The following is a 15,181-nucleotide window of genomic DNA, read 5'->3' as shown; positions in this document are numbered from 1 at the left end:
GAGACGGATCAGCTCAGTGAAGATCTTCTCACTGTTCCCCACTGTTTTATCAGCAGAGCCATTGATAGCCTCCACCTCCTGTTGGAGCAGCTTCACATCTTTCTCTCTGTCCTGGATTCTCTGCTGGATGTTTTGTCGACTCACCTCAAGCTCTCTCTGCTTCTCGCTCCTTTCTGCTGCAGCTGAGACTGTGTCATGACCTTTGTGTTCGTCCACAGAGCAGAGATAACAGATAGACTGCTGATCAGTACGACAGAACAGCTTCATCACCTCATCATGACGAGAGCAGACGTTCTCCTGGAGCTTCTTGGAGGGCTCCACCAGCTTGTGTTTTGCATAGGCAGGTGAGTCATAATGAGGCTGGAGGTGTTTCTCACAACATGAGATCAAACACTGCAGACAGGACTTACAGGCTTTCAGTTTCCTCCCGGTGCAGACATCACAGGCCACATCATCAGGTCCAGCATAGCAGTGATCAGCAGGAGCAGCTTGGAGTCCAGTCTTCTTCAGCTCCTCCACTAAAACTGCCAACATGGTGTTTTTCACCAGAACAGGCCTCGGTGTGAAAGTCTGCCTACACTGAGGGCAGCTGTAGATTGTCTTTTCATCCTCTTTATCCCAGTGGCTTTTAATACAGTTCATACAGTAACTATGTCCACAGGGAACAGTCACCGGATCCTTCAAGAGATCCAGACAGATGGAACAAGAGAAGGCCTCCTGGTCTAGTTGAACTCCTTTCTGTGCCATTTCTCCTCTCGGTAACGACGACTGTCTGAGTTTCACTTCTTAGAAATCAAACTAGTTTAACCTCTCATCTAAACAGCATGTGTTTGTTCAGTGTCTGCTCTTGCACCGTCCCACATGTTGGTTACACCCATCCTCAAACTGTAGATCTAAAGGGGAGGGAACAAGAAAATAAACGTCAGAGTGGAGCTGGCTGAGTCTGAGAGCAGGAAGAAGAGGGAGGGGTTAACAATCTCTGATTCATGTTTCATGCCTCTGACAGGGCAGATTCTCAACATGAATACATAACCACTCTCTGTTGCATGGAAGCAAACTCTATAAGCAAGCATGTAAAAAACTCTAGTCACATATTTCTTAGCATGTAAAAAGAAGTGAATAAAACACAGAGAATAACTGAACATGTTTTACAACTGCTGTCAGAACGGAGCTACCTGTGAGCACCAGCATTACAAGCTGTGAAAATCTGAGACACCACAGGGAGGGGTCTGAGTTCCACTGAACTTCACCACCATTAGAAGAGGTATTTTCACATCCTGGTGGTTCACATGCTGGATTAAATACACTGACCTGACCTTTATTCTTTGTTTCTGTCTATCAGATGGTCAAACTGATGATCAAGCAGATCATTGATATTGTCTTTAAACATACTTCAAATCAAATTAAAGTCATAATCCTGTTTCAAATACAAACCTACTGATTCCTACTTTTGCCTTAACTTGAAAAGCCTCCCTTAAAACAGTCGGTTTGATTCGAAGTAATGGAAGAATTTCAATATGTGGTAGAAGTAGTACACCGACAAAAAATACCTCAGTGTCCTTTTGCCGCTGCTCATTTGCTGATCCACGCTGCACGGGGCTGTGTAGCTCACTTGTTGGTTACACCCATCTTGCACTCGTATATTAGTGAAGGAGAGGGAACCAGGAAATGTGTGCACAGAGTGGAGTTGAGCAATAGGGAGGGGTTACCATGCTGCCCTCACGCAGTTCTGTCCTTGTATTTAAGTCCAAGGTTAAAATATAGCTCAAATAAGTCATGTACTGTCATTTTTATCACAAGAACACAGAAGGCTAAGACTGGCTGGTTTCCGTTGTGCACCTGATATCTGGTGAGCACGAGAAACTTTCACGTGAGCACCGGTTAGTTTCTGGTGCCCACGAGAAACATATATTTTTATTTTTTCTGCCTATGTCCCTTTAAGGGCTCCGTAGCTTTCTGATTAGTATTGTGTTATGATGTTTTTAGATTATTATAATTCATGTTTTAAGATACCTCATTGTACATTTTTCTATCAATTGGGGGAGTTACTGCTAATTTGGTCTGACAGAGAAATTTATACAAATGAATTATAGATTTATATGCAAATTTATTCAAAACTTTACATCATTACAAATAGTCGATGGTTAGCGATACAGCACAGATAAGAGAACAAAAGTCATCACTAGCACTGACAACCTTCATGAATTAAAGGTCACATATTCTCCTCCTCTTCAACATGTTTAAATAAGTCTCAAACTTGTCTGTCTTTTGTTCTAAATCCACTCTGATCCTGTATTTGATCATGCCTATAAACCCCTCTATTTCAGCCCTGCTCAGAACAGGCTGTTTCTGTGTCTGTACCTTTAAATGTAAATGAGATGTGTCACCCACCTGGGGGAGGTGTTACTGCTCTTTGTGATGTCATAAAGAGAAAATCTCCAAACGACCTGTTTGAGCACACATTTTCTGAAAAGTGGAGCAGGCACAATACAGAGAGGATGGACTTTTCTCATCATTGGGGGGTTTGTAGACAGACCAGGGACACATATTAGAGTTAGAGAAACATGGTGAAGTGTATTTTACATAATATGAGACCTTTAACATTAATAATAATGACAATAACATAGCGCTTCTCTGAATACTCTAAGACGCCTAACTAAGAACAACAGCAAAACAAAACAAAGAAGTGTGTGTGTGTGTGTGTGTGTGCGTGTGTGCGTGCGTGCGTGCGTGCGTGCGTGCGTGCGTGTGTGTGTCAAAGTACCGTAGTATGCAAGTGCAGTGAAGAAAAGTATAATCAGCTTTCTGTAGAAACATGGAAAAAAACACAGATGTTAACACATTGACCCCTAATGACTTCTGTCTACTTCAGCTTACACAACTCAGCAGAGTCTCCAGGAGAATAATATAACCCCAGTCCAGCATGTAGAGGCTGAGTGAATGTGGTCTGGACTCTGTGGAGGAGAGTCATGGTTTCAGAGATGCTGTAGAAGGACAGAATACCTGCTCTGTGATCCAGGTACACTCCTACTCTGGAGGACTGAGGACCTGAGACAGGAGTGCTGACTTTGTTGTACCAAAAGTAATAACTGTTGTTGTAACAATCTAACGCCCAAGATTTGTCATTACCTCCAAACCAACATTCATATGAGCCCCCTGCTCTGCTGATATTCTTGTATGTGACTGCTACAGAAACATTTCCTCTCAACTCCACTTCCCAGTAACAACTTCCAGTCAGACTCTCTTTACTCAGGACCTGACACCTACCAGTGAATATGTCTGGGTGACTAGAATAAGACTGTTGTGCTCTCATTACTGTTACTTTTCTGTTCCCATCAGATAATAACAGCTGTGTGTATGCTGTGTTTGGATCCAGTGTGATGTCACATGAATATTTGAAGAACTCAGCTCTGGTCTTGGGCTCTGGTTCTGGTCCTGACAGTAAAACATCCACTTCAGTCACTGTCTGTGAGATGTTTGTCCATTTCTCTCTCAGGACATCCTGAAGTTTATCTCTGACTTCTGACACAGCCGCTGTCACATCCTCAAAGTACCTCAGAGGACGGATCTTGATGCTGGATGAGGGTGTAGATTCACTGAGTGGTGACAGTGAGGGGTAGTCGTGTAGAAACTGGTTGTGATCTTCTGTGTGTGAGAGCTTCTCCAGTTCAGCGTCTTTCCTCTTCAGCTCAGTGATCTCCTGCTCCAGCTTCTCCTGAAGCTCTCTGACTCGACTCACTTCAGTTTGCTGCTGGGATCTGACCTGCTGCTTCACATCAGAGCGTCTTTTCTCCATGAGACGGATCAGCTCAGTGAAGATCTTCTCACTGTTCCCCACTGTTTTATCAGCAGAGCCATTGATAGCCTCCACCTCCTGTTGGAGCAGCTTCACATCTTTCTCTCTGTCCTGGATTCTCTGCTGGATGTTTTGTCGACTCACCCCGAGCTCTCTCTCTCTCTCTGTCCTTTCTGCTGCAGCTGAGACTGTGTCATGACCTTTATGTTCATTCACAGAGCAGAGATAACAGATAGACTGCTGATCAGTACGACAGAACATCTTCATCACCTCATCATGACGAGAGCAGACGTTCTCCTGGAGCTTCTTGGAGGGCTCCACCAGCTTGTGTTTCTTTAATGGAGCTGCTTCAAAATGAGGCTGGAGGTGTTTCTCACAGTAAGAGGCCAGACACTGCAGACAGGACTTACAGGCTTTCAGTTTCCTCCCGGTGCAGACATCACAGGCCACATCTTCAGATCCAGCATAGCAGTGATCAGCAGGAGCAGCTTGGAGTCCAGTCTTCTTCAGCTCCTCCATTAAAACTGCCAACATGGTGCTTTTCACCAGAACAGGCCTCGGTGTGAAGTCTTGCCTACACTGAGGGCAGCTGTAGATTGTCTTTTCATCCTCTTTACCCCAGTGGCTTTTAATACAGTTCATACAGTAACTGTGTCCACAGGGAACAGTCACTGGATCCTTCAGGAGATCCAGACAGATGGAACAAGAGAAGGCCTCCTGGTCTAGTTGAACTCCTTTCTGCGCCATTTCTGATCTCGGTAACGACAACTGTCTGCGTTTCACTTCTTAGAAATCAAACTAGTTTCACCTCTGATCTACACAGCATGTGTTTGTTCAGTGTCTGCTCTTGCACCGTCCCACATGTTGGTTACACCCATCCTCAAACTGTAGATCTAAAGGGGAGGGAACAAGGAAATAAACGTCAGAGTGGAGCTGGCTGAGTCTGAGAGCAGGAAGAAGAGGGAGGGGTTACCAATCTCTGATTCATGTTTCATGCCTCTGACAGGGCAGATTCTCAACATGAATACATAACCTCTCTCTGTTGCATGGAAGAAAACTCTATAAGCAAGCATGTAAAAAACTCTAGTCACACATTTCTTAACATGTAAAAAGAAGTGAATAAAACACAGAGAATAACTGAACAGGTTCTACAACTACTGTCAGAACGGAGCTACCTGTGAGCACCAGCATTACAAGCTGTGAAAATCTGAGACACCACAGGGAGGGGTCAGAGTTCCACTGAACTTCACCACCATTGGAAGAGGTGTTTTCACATACTGGTGGTTCACATACTGGATTAAATACATTGACCTGACCTTTATTCCTTGTTGTTGTCTATCAGATGCTCAAACTGATGATTGAAGCAGATCATTGATATTGTCTTTAAACATACTTCACCTCAGATTGAAGTCATAATCCTGTTTCAAATACAAACCGACTGATTCCTACTGCTGCTTTAATTTACAAAAGTCGGTTTGATTACAAGTAATGAAAGAATTTCAATATGTGGCAGAAGTAGTACACCGACAAAAAATACCTCAGTGTCCTTTTGTCGCTGCTCATTTGCTGATCCAGGCTGCACGGGGCTGTGGAGCTCACTTGTTGGTTACACCTATCTTGCACTCGTATATTAGTGAACAAGAGGGAACCAGGAAATGTGTGCACAGAGTGGAGTTGAGCAATCGGGAGGGGTTACCATGCTGCCCTCACGCAGGTGATGAATTCTCTTAAAGTGGACAGTGTGAGTTTGTCAGTCTGAATTTTATCATACAGTGAAGATTAAAAGACAACATTGAACAACCACATGATGTTTTTAAATAACTTACAGCTCACAATAGTTGAAGCAAACATTGAAAAGCTTCATGTTTGGTTTCCTCTGAAATCTACAGAGCTAAAGAAAAAATCTAAAGAGCTGTTTTGTATAACTGAAAAAAGTTTTCTTGTGCTTTAAAGGAGAAGACAACACAGACAGTGTACAAACAAACGACAGCATACAGATTCATAAAAGACGTAATGCTGCAATAGAGAGGTTAGACTTCGGAGAATTCATACAAAAGTACAATAAAATAGTACGCAGAAGTTTAAATTTGTGTTTCATCTGTGTATGTTTTACCAAGTGTTGTAGTCAAGACCACACGAACTGAGACCAAAACAAACCTGAAATCAGAGTGCTCAGAGACCGAGACAAGACCAAGACCAAGACCAAGGCAGGGCGAGACTGAGACAGGACCAAGACTATAAATATAAATAAAACAATCATCATCTTGTGTGCAGGGGGCGTGTCACACACTTAAACTGTAACACCCAGAAGGTTTCAGCAGTAACCGGGGGATATAAATCAAATCATGAATTGAAGTTTTTTTTATTCTTTTAGAAAGGGGCGTTTGCCTTCTTATCACAGTAATGACGTGGATAAATAGCCCATCAGTGGTGGTCTTGACTGGTAATGCTTTAAAATCCGAGACCGAGATGAGGCCGAGTAAAAATGCTTTAGATTACGAGACGAGGCCGAGACCTTTAACAGACCCAGACTGATTTTAAGTACTGCAACTCTACAGTTTACCCACCTTCACTTCTTTATCAGGCACAAGTAAGTAGGCTCAGGACTGGTGAAATCAAAGTTTGTAGTTATGTTTCAACAGTGAATAAAATATACAAAGCATTCATTATCAGGTAAATTCATATTCTGGCTGAGGCTGGTTCAGTGTCCCTTCTCATGTCAGTGGTTACACTAATGTGGGAAGGCAGCTTGAAGTGAGCACCTGCAATACAGGGCTGTAAAAATCTGAGAAACCACAGGGAGGCGTCAGAGTGCCACTGAATTTCACCACCATTAGGAAATGTGTTGATACACCTTCATAAATGTGAACTTTGAATAAATGGTTTATATGAAATTATAATGAAGTAGTACACAGTATGTATCTTCCAGGCACTAATAAGTGAATACTGGTAGAATCAAACTTTGTAGTAATGAAGAAACAGTGAATACAAATATCTCAACGAGAGACGTTTGGATTTTTGACTGATATACTCTGCAGTCATTATCAGGTTATTTTTTAAGTCTGACTGAGGCTCGTTAGTGGAAACTGCAAAAAGGCCGTTCTTTTTTTAAGTACAATAGAGCGACACCTAAACAGTCAAATAAGGAGAATGGTAGTGGCTGAAACAGTGGATACTTTTATCGTGAGAAATTCTGTTTATTTGATGGATTGCCCCTTGAGATGAACCATCTCGTTTTCGAGGGGGTCCAACACAAAAACAAAAACACAACATTACAGTGTGATACATACAGTCAAGCACAAAATACACACATAAACATAAAGGCTCTCAAACACCCATCCGCCCACGTATCCCTCCCGCAAATCCACAGCACCCACACAAAGTCATCAGAGGTAGATGCACATAGTGACATATGCAATCAAGATATTAGAGGGGTAAGAAGACATTACCATTAGAAGCAGCAACATGGTTTTGTGAGAAAAGGTAGCAGTGATTTCTTAAAAATGTGTAGTGAATTTATTGTTCTGATGTTTATAGGTAGATTGCTCCAGTCAGAGGGAGCTTTGTAGTTGAATGCTCGTCTGCCGATTTCTTTATTGGTTTTGGGAACAAGAAAAAAAGGCTGCTGAGTATGTCTTAAAGAATATGAGGAATTCTATGGTGTTAAATGTTGTTTTAAATAAGAGGGAATATTGAAGTGGATACATTTGAAAATACATTGGAGCCAATTGTAATGTCTTCTTGCATTCAGGGGTAGCCAGTTCAAAGTTTCGTACATGGAGCAGTGATGAGTTCGGTAGGGACACCTTAAAATAAATCTGCAGAGGCTATTGTAAATAACATTAAGAGGTTGAAGATGTGTTTCAAATGTATTCTGATAAACAGTGTCGCCATAATCCAGTATTGGTAATAACAATTGCATAACAATCATTTTCCTCATCTGTAAAGTAAAGCAATTTATAGAGCAATAGAGAATACCTAGGTTGCAACTTAATTTGCTTGTATACCCAGGTATTTAAAAGAGGAGACACGTTCAAGGGATGATCCATCATTAAAAGAAATGGTCAGATCTGGAGTTTCTCCAAGGCCTTGTCTAGTACCAAGCAACATACAACATGATTTATTTTTGTTTAGTGATAGTTTGTTGGTTGTAAACCAGTTTTGAACAAGGGCGAACTCACTTTGTATTGATGTTTCAATTGAGGATCTATTAGCATTGGCTGTATAGATTACGATGTCATCAGCATATAAGTATATTTGACAGTCTGAGCAAATTTTGGGAAGATCGTTAATGAAGATGGAGAAAAGGAGTGGTCCCAGGGATAAGCCTTGTGGCACACCCTTCTCGACATTCAGGTAATTTGATAAGTTTCCGTTGAAGCTAACACACTGGCGTTTGTTATGAAGGTAGGAGTTGAACCAAAGTAGAGTATTTTGAGTTACACCAATAGAATTAAGTTTGTCCAGAAGTAAATAGTGGTCAACAATGTCGAAGGCCTTGGTTAGGTCGAGAAAGATTGCACCAGTGAGTTTGCCATTTTCAGAGGTAGAAAAAACATTGTTTGTAAATTTTAAAAGAGCTGTAGATGTTGAGAAGTTAGGTCTGAAGCCAGACTGGCATGGAGACAAAATGTTAAAGATGTTAACATAGTGGGATAGTTGATTGAAAATGAGTTTCTCCAAGATTTTAGCTAGAGAATTTATAATTGATATTGGGCGGTAATTGTTAGTATCGCGAGGATCGCCTCCCTTATGAAGTGGAGTGACTATGGCAAATTTCCAAGTGGAAGGGAGAGTACAAGTTGCTATAGAAAGGTTAAATAGGTCGCAAAGTGGGTACATCAAGATATGAGCAGCTAACTTAATAAATTTAGTCTCAATGCCATCTGGTCCAGTTCCACAGTCATCCTTTAGTTTGTTAATTGCATGTTGTACTTCGACAGGTAATATTTTTTGTAAAGAGAAACTGCTTCTACAAGTAGAACTATTGAGGGAGTCATATGCCACAGGTGAGTCAAATACAGGAGAGTTGCCTGTGGAGGCAAAGTGCTGATTAAAAATATTTGCAGCAACGGATGGTTCTTGAATAATATTGTTATTGTATCGAATCTGGGTAGTGGTGTTTTTGTTTGACTTATTGAGAATTTTATTCATGCTTTTCCAGAACTGTTTCGGATTGTGCATATTTTCTGAGAGATTTTTTTAGTAGAAGTCTGATTTAGCGTTACTTGATTTTGTCTTGCATAAGTCTCTTAAGAATCTGTAGTTGTGCCAGTCAGCAGGATCCTTGGTATATCTTCCAGGTTTTATCCCGTTGTTTGAACAGACTGATCAGATCCAAACTAATCCAAGGCAAATGTCTTCCTTTGACCCTGACTTCCCTCCAGGGGGCATGTTTATCAATAACTCTTGTGAGTTCAGAATGAAAATAATCCCAGGCATCTTCAGCATTGGGTATAAATTGAAACCTGTCCCAGTTTATTTCGACCAAGTCATATATAAAGTTATCTAAATGAATGTTCTTGCATTGTCTAATTCTAATGTATTTTGGAGGAAGACTGGGGTTTTAATCTTCCACAAACAAAATATAGCTGAGTGGTCACTAAAACAATCAGATAGAGTACCAGATTTAATAATTCTGCCAGGATGAGTGACAAGGATCCAGTCTAATAATGACTTCAACTTAGGGTCCTGAACTCTGGTAGGCCCGTTGATCAGCTGGGTTAAATTTATACTGTTCAGCAAGTTTTTATCGCGTGATGAAGAACGGTCTAGCCAGTTGCTGTTGAGGTCACCTAGGATACTCATGTCACGTGAATGTTCAAATGAAGTAAGGGTAGATACTATGCATTTGGTTGACTCGAGATGAACAGGTGGGGGTCTATATATACTTCCGATAATGAGATGTTTATTTTCATGAAATTTTAACTTAACAAAAAGACATTCAAAGAATGAATGGGGTACATTAGGAGTGACAGGTTCAGACACAAAATGAGAAGAAACATATATAGCCACACCTCCTCCTCTTGTGCCCCGGTCAGCTCTATATAACATATAATTATCAAGTTCAACTTCATTGTCACAAATTTTGCTGTGCAGCCATGTTTCTGAAAAGGTAAGAACATCAGGTTTGTGCTGGGCAACCCAGACTCTAATTAAGTCCATTTTTGGAAGAAGGCTCCTGATATTCAAGTGTATAATTTTTAGGCCTTTAGCTTTATCAATTATATATCAGATTGAAAGTGATAATGGGGTGGAGTGGGATGGGGGACGAGTCTGGGAGAGAAAGCAGGAGAGCCACACGGACACACACACAGGACACATACACAAGACAAGAAACAGTACGAAATGAAGCAAATAAAATAAAACTAAAACAAAAAAGCTACATTTTGGAACAAAACTAGCAGCTCAGTCTGCATAGCTCATAGAGACAGGATACAGAAACAAAGAAGAGGTCCGAAAATGAGCAAGAGAGTGATAAATTAGGGGGGGCGTGGCCTAAACTAAGGCATCAAGAAAACAAAGAAGACTGCATCCGGCTATAAAACGTTCCAGAAATAACTTTGGAAGCATTCATTATTTTATGTTATGATCATTTTACTTATAAGTCTTCGTAACTACAGTGGTTTGACAGTTGCACATACATTTTCTTTAACTCATCGTTTATCTTCTCTGAGCCCGGCTACGTTACGTTTTGCGACAGCTGCACCTCAGTGAGTTGAGTTTGCGACACTGTTTACCGCAAACAAACTAGTCATGCTTTTGACAGCAAGACTTGGTGAGCAAGTATCAACTTGCTGACAACTTTAAAAGTTGTTGCACAAACGGAACACAAATACAGGCATTAAAGTAATAGGAAATCAAATCAGTCAGCATATCGTTCAGGCCACATGAATAATATACTGAGAGTATAGAAGGTTGGGAGAGAGCAAAAGGCGTCTGTCAGAGAGAAGTGTTCAGGTTAGCATTCATGCTATGGGGAGTTAGCCTCGCCGAAGAAAGCCTCAGCCTCTTCGGGGGAGCGGAAAAGTTTTGTCTTACCATCATGGAACACTTTCAGCGAGCAGGGGAAAATCATTGAGTATTTGAAGTCCAGGTCCCGCAGCCTTTTCTTAATCGTATCAAACTGTCGGTATTTCTGGACAAGAGCAGCACTGAAGTCCGGGTAGATGTGCACTCAAGTTCCATTGTACACAAGTTCTCTCTTTTCCCTGGAGAGCTTCATGATCTTCAGCTTGTCCTGGAAATGGAGAAGTTTGACCAGGATCGGCCTTGGCCTGGCTCGGGAGTTCTGTTGTTGGGTGAAGGACGGGGAGCGATGACAGGAGGAGTGGGGAAATGAGCTTCTCCAAGAAGCTGCGGTATCAGGCGATTCACGAAGTCTGAGCGTATCCCGACCCTCGGACTTTTCAGGGATAGAGATGAAACGTAGGTTGGAAGCAAGGCTTCGGTTCTCAGCGTCTTCAGATCGTTCAGTCCTGCACATCATCCTCATTAGAGCCAACTCTGTGCTCAAGTTCCGTGACTTGCTCTCCAAGTGTGGATACAGAGCTTTCTATTTTGTTAAGGCTGACTTTAATAGTTTCACGTTTTAAATCCATGTGTGATATCATTTCGAGCTTAATTTGCTGCATCCCTTCCCAGATAGTTTGAGGGGAGACAGGTTCTAAGTGACAGGTCAGAGGAAGGTCCAACGTCCACATATAATATTGAAATCTATGAAATCCAGAAATTTGGCTTTACTGGTTTCGTCAAAGTACCGTAGTATGCGCAGTGAAGAAAAGTATAATCAGCTTTCTGTAGAAACATGGAAAAAAAACACATGTTAACACATTGTCCCCTAATGACTTCTGTCTACTTCAGCTTACACAACTCAGCAGAGTCTTCTGAATCATAAAACCCCAGTCCAGCATGTAGAGGCTGAGTGAATGTGGTCTGGACTCTGTGGAGGAGAGTCATGGTTTCAGAGATGCTGTAGAAGGACAGAATACCTGCTCTGTGATCCAGGTACACTCCTACTCTGGAGGACTGAGGACCTGAGACAGGAGTGAAGACTTTGTTGCAATAAAAGTTATAACTGTTGCTGTCACAGTCTAACACCCAAGATTTGTCATTATGTCCAAACCAACATTCATCTGAGAGCCCTGTTCTGCTGATATTCTTGTATGTGACTGCTACAGAAACATTTCCTCTCAACTCCACTTCCCAGTAACAACGTCCCATCAGACTCTCTTTACTCAGGACCTGACACCAATAAGTGAATCTGTCTGGGTGACTAGAATAAGACTGTTGTTTACTCATTAATGTTACTTTTCTGTTCCCATCAGATAATAAAAGTTTTGTGTATGCTGTGTTTGGATCCAGTGTGATGTCACATGAATATTTGAAGAACTCAGCTCTGGTCTTGGGCTCTGGTTCTGGTTCTGACAGTAAAACATCCACTTCAGTCACTGTCTGTGAGATGTTTGTCCATTTCTCTCTCAGGACGTCCTGTAGTTTATCTCTGACTTCTGACACAGCTGCTGTCACATCCTCAAAGGACCTCAGAGGACGGATCTTGATGCTGGATGAGTGTGTAGATTCACTGAGTGGTGACAGTGAGGGGTAGTCGTGTAGAAACTGGTTGTGATCTTCTGTGTGTGAGAGCTTCTCCAGTTCAGCGTCTTTCCTCTTCAGCTCAGTGATCTCCTGCTCCAGCTTCTCCTGAAGCTCTCTGACTCGACTCACTTCAGTTTGCTGCTGGGATCTGACCTGCTGCTTCACATCAGAGCGTCTTTTCTCCATGAGACGGATCAGCTCACTGAAGATCTTCTCACTGTTCCCCACTGTTTTATCAGCGGAGCCATTGATAGCCTCCACCTCCTGTTGGAGCATCTTCATATCTTTCTCTCTGTCCTGGATTCTCTGCTGGATGTTTTGTCGACTCACCTCCAGCTCTCTCTGCTTCTCGCTCCTTTCTGCTGCAGCTGAGACTGTGTCATGACCTTTGTGTTCATCCACAGAGCAGAGATAACAGATAGACTGCTGATCAGTACGACAGAACATCTTCATCACCTCATCATGACGAGAGCAGACGTTCTCCTGGAGCTTCTTGGAGGGCTCCACCAGCTTGTGTTTTGCATAAGCAGGTGAATCATAATGAGGCTGAAGGTGTTTCTCACAAAATGAGATCAAACAGACCAGACAGGACTTACAGGCTTTCAGTTTCCTCCCGGTGCAGACGTCACAGGCCACATCATCAGATCCAGCATAGCAGTGATCAGCAGGAGCAGCTTGGAGTCCAGTCTTCTTCAGCTCCTCCACTAAATCTGCCAACATGGTGTTTTTCACCAGAACAGGCCTCGGTGTGAAAGTCTGCCTACATTGAGGGCAGCTGTAGATTGTCTTCTCATCCTCTGTGTCCCAGTGGCTTTTAATACAGCTCATACAGTAACTGTGTCCACAGGGAATAGCAACCGGATCCTTCAGGAGATCCAGACAGATGGAACAAGAGAAGGCCTCCCGGTCTAGTTGAACTCCTTTCTGCGCCATTTATCCTCTCAGTAACGACGACTGTCTGAGTTTCACTTCTTAGAAATCAAACTAGTTTCACCTCTCATCTAAACAGCATGTGTTTGTTCAGTGTCTGCTCTTTCACCGTCCCACATGTTGGTTACACCCATCCTCAAACTGTAGATCTAAAGGGGAGGGAACAAGAAAATAAATGTCAGAGTGGAACTGGCTGAGTCTGAGAGCAGGAAGAAGAGGGAGGGGTTAACAAGCTCTGACTCATGTTTCATGCCTCTGACAGGGCAGATTCTCAACATGAATACATAACCTCTCTCTGTTGCATGGAAGAAAACTCTATAAGCAAGCATGTAAAAAACTCTAGTCACACATTTCTTAACATGTAAAAAGAAGTGAATAAAACACAGAGAATAACTGAACATGTTTTACAACTACTGTCAGAACGGAGCTACCTGTGAGCACCAGCATTACAAGCTGTGAAAATCTGAGACACCACAGGGAGGCGTCAGAGTTAACACTGAACTTCACCAGCATTGGAAGAGGTGTTTTCACATACTGGATTAAATACATTGACCTGACCTTTATTCTTTGTTTTTGACTATCAGATGGTCAAACTGATGATTGAAGCAGATCATTGATGTTGTCTTTAAACATACTTCACCTCAGATTGAAGTCATGGTCCTGTTTCAAATACAAACCTACTGATTCCTACTTTTGCCTTAACTTAAAAAGCCTCCCCTTAAAACAGTCGGTTTGATTACAAGTAATGGAAGAATTTGGATGTGTAATAGAAGTAGTACACCGACAAAAAATACCTCAGTGTCCTTTTGTCGCTGCTCATTTGCTGATCCAGGCTGCACGGGGCTGGGGAGCTCACTTGTTGGTTACACCTATCTTGCACTCGTATATTAGTGAACGAGAGGGAACCAGGAAATGTGTGCACAGAGTGGAGTTGAGCAATAGGGAGAGGTTACCATGCTGCCCTCACTCATGTGATGAATTCTCTTAAAGGGACAGTGTGAGTTTGTCAGTCTGAGTTTTATCGTGCAGTTAAGATTAAAAGACAACATTGAACAACCACATGATGTTTTTAAATAACTTACAGCTCACAATAGTTGAAGCAAACATTGAAAAGCTTCATGTTTGGTTTCCTCTGAAATCTACAGTTTCATAGAGCTATTTTGTATAACTGAAAAAAAGATTTGTTGTGCTTTAAAGGAGAAGACAACAAAGACAGTGTACAAACAAACAACAACATACAGATTCAAAAAAGACGTAATGCTGCAATAGAGAGGTTAGACTTCGGAGAATTCATACAAAAGTACGATAAAATAGTACGCAGAAGTTTAAATTTGTTTTTCATCTGTGTATGTTTTACCAAGTGTTGTAGTCAAGACCACACGAACTGAGACCAAAACAAACCTGAAATCAGAGTGCTCAGAGACCGAGACGAGACCAAGGCCAAGGCAGGGCAAGACTGAGATAAGACCAAGACCATAAATATAAATAAAACAATCATCATCTTTAAAATCCGAGACCGAGATGAGGCAGAGTAAAAATGATTTTGATTACGAGAAGAAAGCAAGACCTTTTAAAGATCCAGACCGATTTTGAGCACTACAACACTACAGTTTACCCACCTTCACTTCTTTATCAGGCACAAGTAAGTAGGCTCAGGACTGGTGAAATCAAACTTTGTAGTTATGTTTCAACAGTGAATAAAATATACAAAGCATTCATTATCAGGTATGTTCATATTCTGACTGAGGCTGGTTAAGTGTCCCTTCTCAGGTCAGTGGTTACACTAATGTGGGAAGGCAGCTTGAGGTGAGCACCTGCAATACAGGGCTGTCAAAATCTGAGAAACCACAGGGAGGC

The 15,181-nt window shown here is 41.9% G+C and overlaps 3 protein-coding genes across 3 annotated transcripts in view; all 3 read right to left on the bottom strand.

Annotated features, from left to right (window-relative positions):
• LOC136178863 (tripartite motif-containing protein 16-like) overlaps positions 1 to 747 on the bottom strand; it is a 2,076-nt gene extending 1,329 nt beyond the window's left edge. The window contains exon 1 of the mRNA XM_065953291.1: positions 1 to 747. This exon is cut by the window's left edge and continues 1,329 nt beyond it. Within this exon, the coding sequence (XP_065809363.1) occupies positions 1 to 747 (747 nt within the window).
• A 1,978-nt stretch (positions 748 to 2,725) lies between these two features.
• LOC136178999 (tripartite motif-containing protein 16-like) lies at positions 2,726 to 4,559 on the bottom strand. The gene has a single exon (XM_065953590.1). The coding sequence runs from the start codon at positions 4,541 to 4,543 to the stop codon at positions 2,864 to 2,866; it is 1,680 nt and encodes a 559-aa protein (XP_065809662.1). The 5' UTR covers positions 4,544 to 4,559; the 3' UTR covers positions 2,726 to 2,863.
• A 2,376-nt stretch (positions 4,560 to 6,935) lies between these two features.
• On the bottom strand, positions 6,936 to 13,469 carry LOC136179000 (tripartite motif-containing protein 16-like). Its single transcript, XM_065953591.1, has one exon. The coding sequence runs from the start codon at positions 13,325 to 13,327 to the stop codon at positions 11,651 to 11,653; it is 1,677 nt and encodes a 558-aa protein (XP_065809663.1). The 5' UTR covers positions 13,328 to 13,469; the 3' UTR covers positions 6,936 to 11,650.
• Positions 13,470 to 15,181: the final 1,712 nt, after the last annotated feature.

Source organism: Labrus bergylta, chromosome 4, assembly GCF_963930695.1.
Source record: "Labrus bergylta chromosome 4, fLabBer1.1, whole genome shotgun sequence".
NCBI classification, from domain to species: domain Eukaryota; kingdom Metazoa; phylum Chordata; class Actinopteri; order Labriformes; family Labridae; genus Labrus; species Labrus bergylta.
Note: the sequence above shows the minus strand (reverse complement) of the source record. Positions and strands in the feature narration are given on the sequence as shown.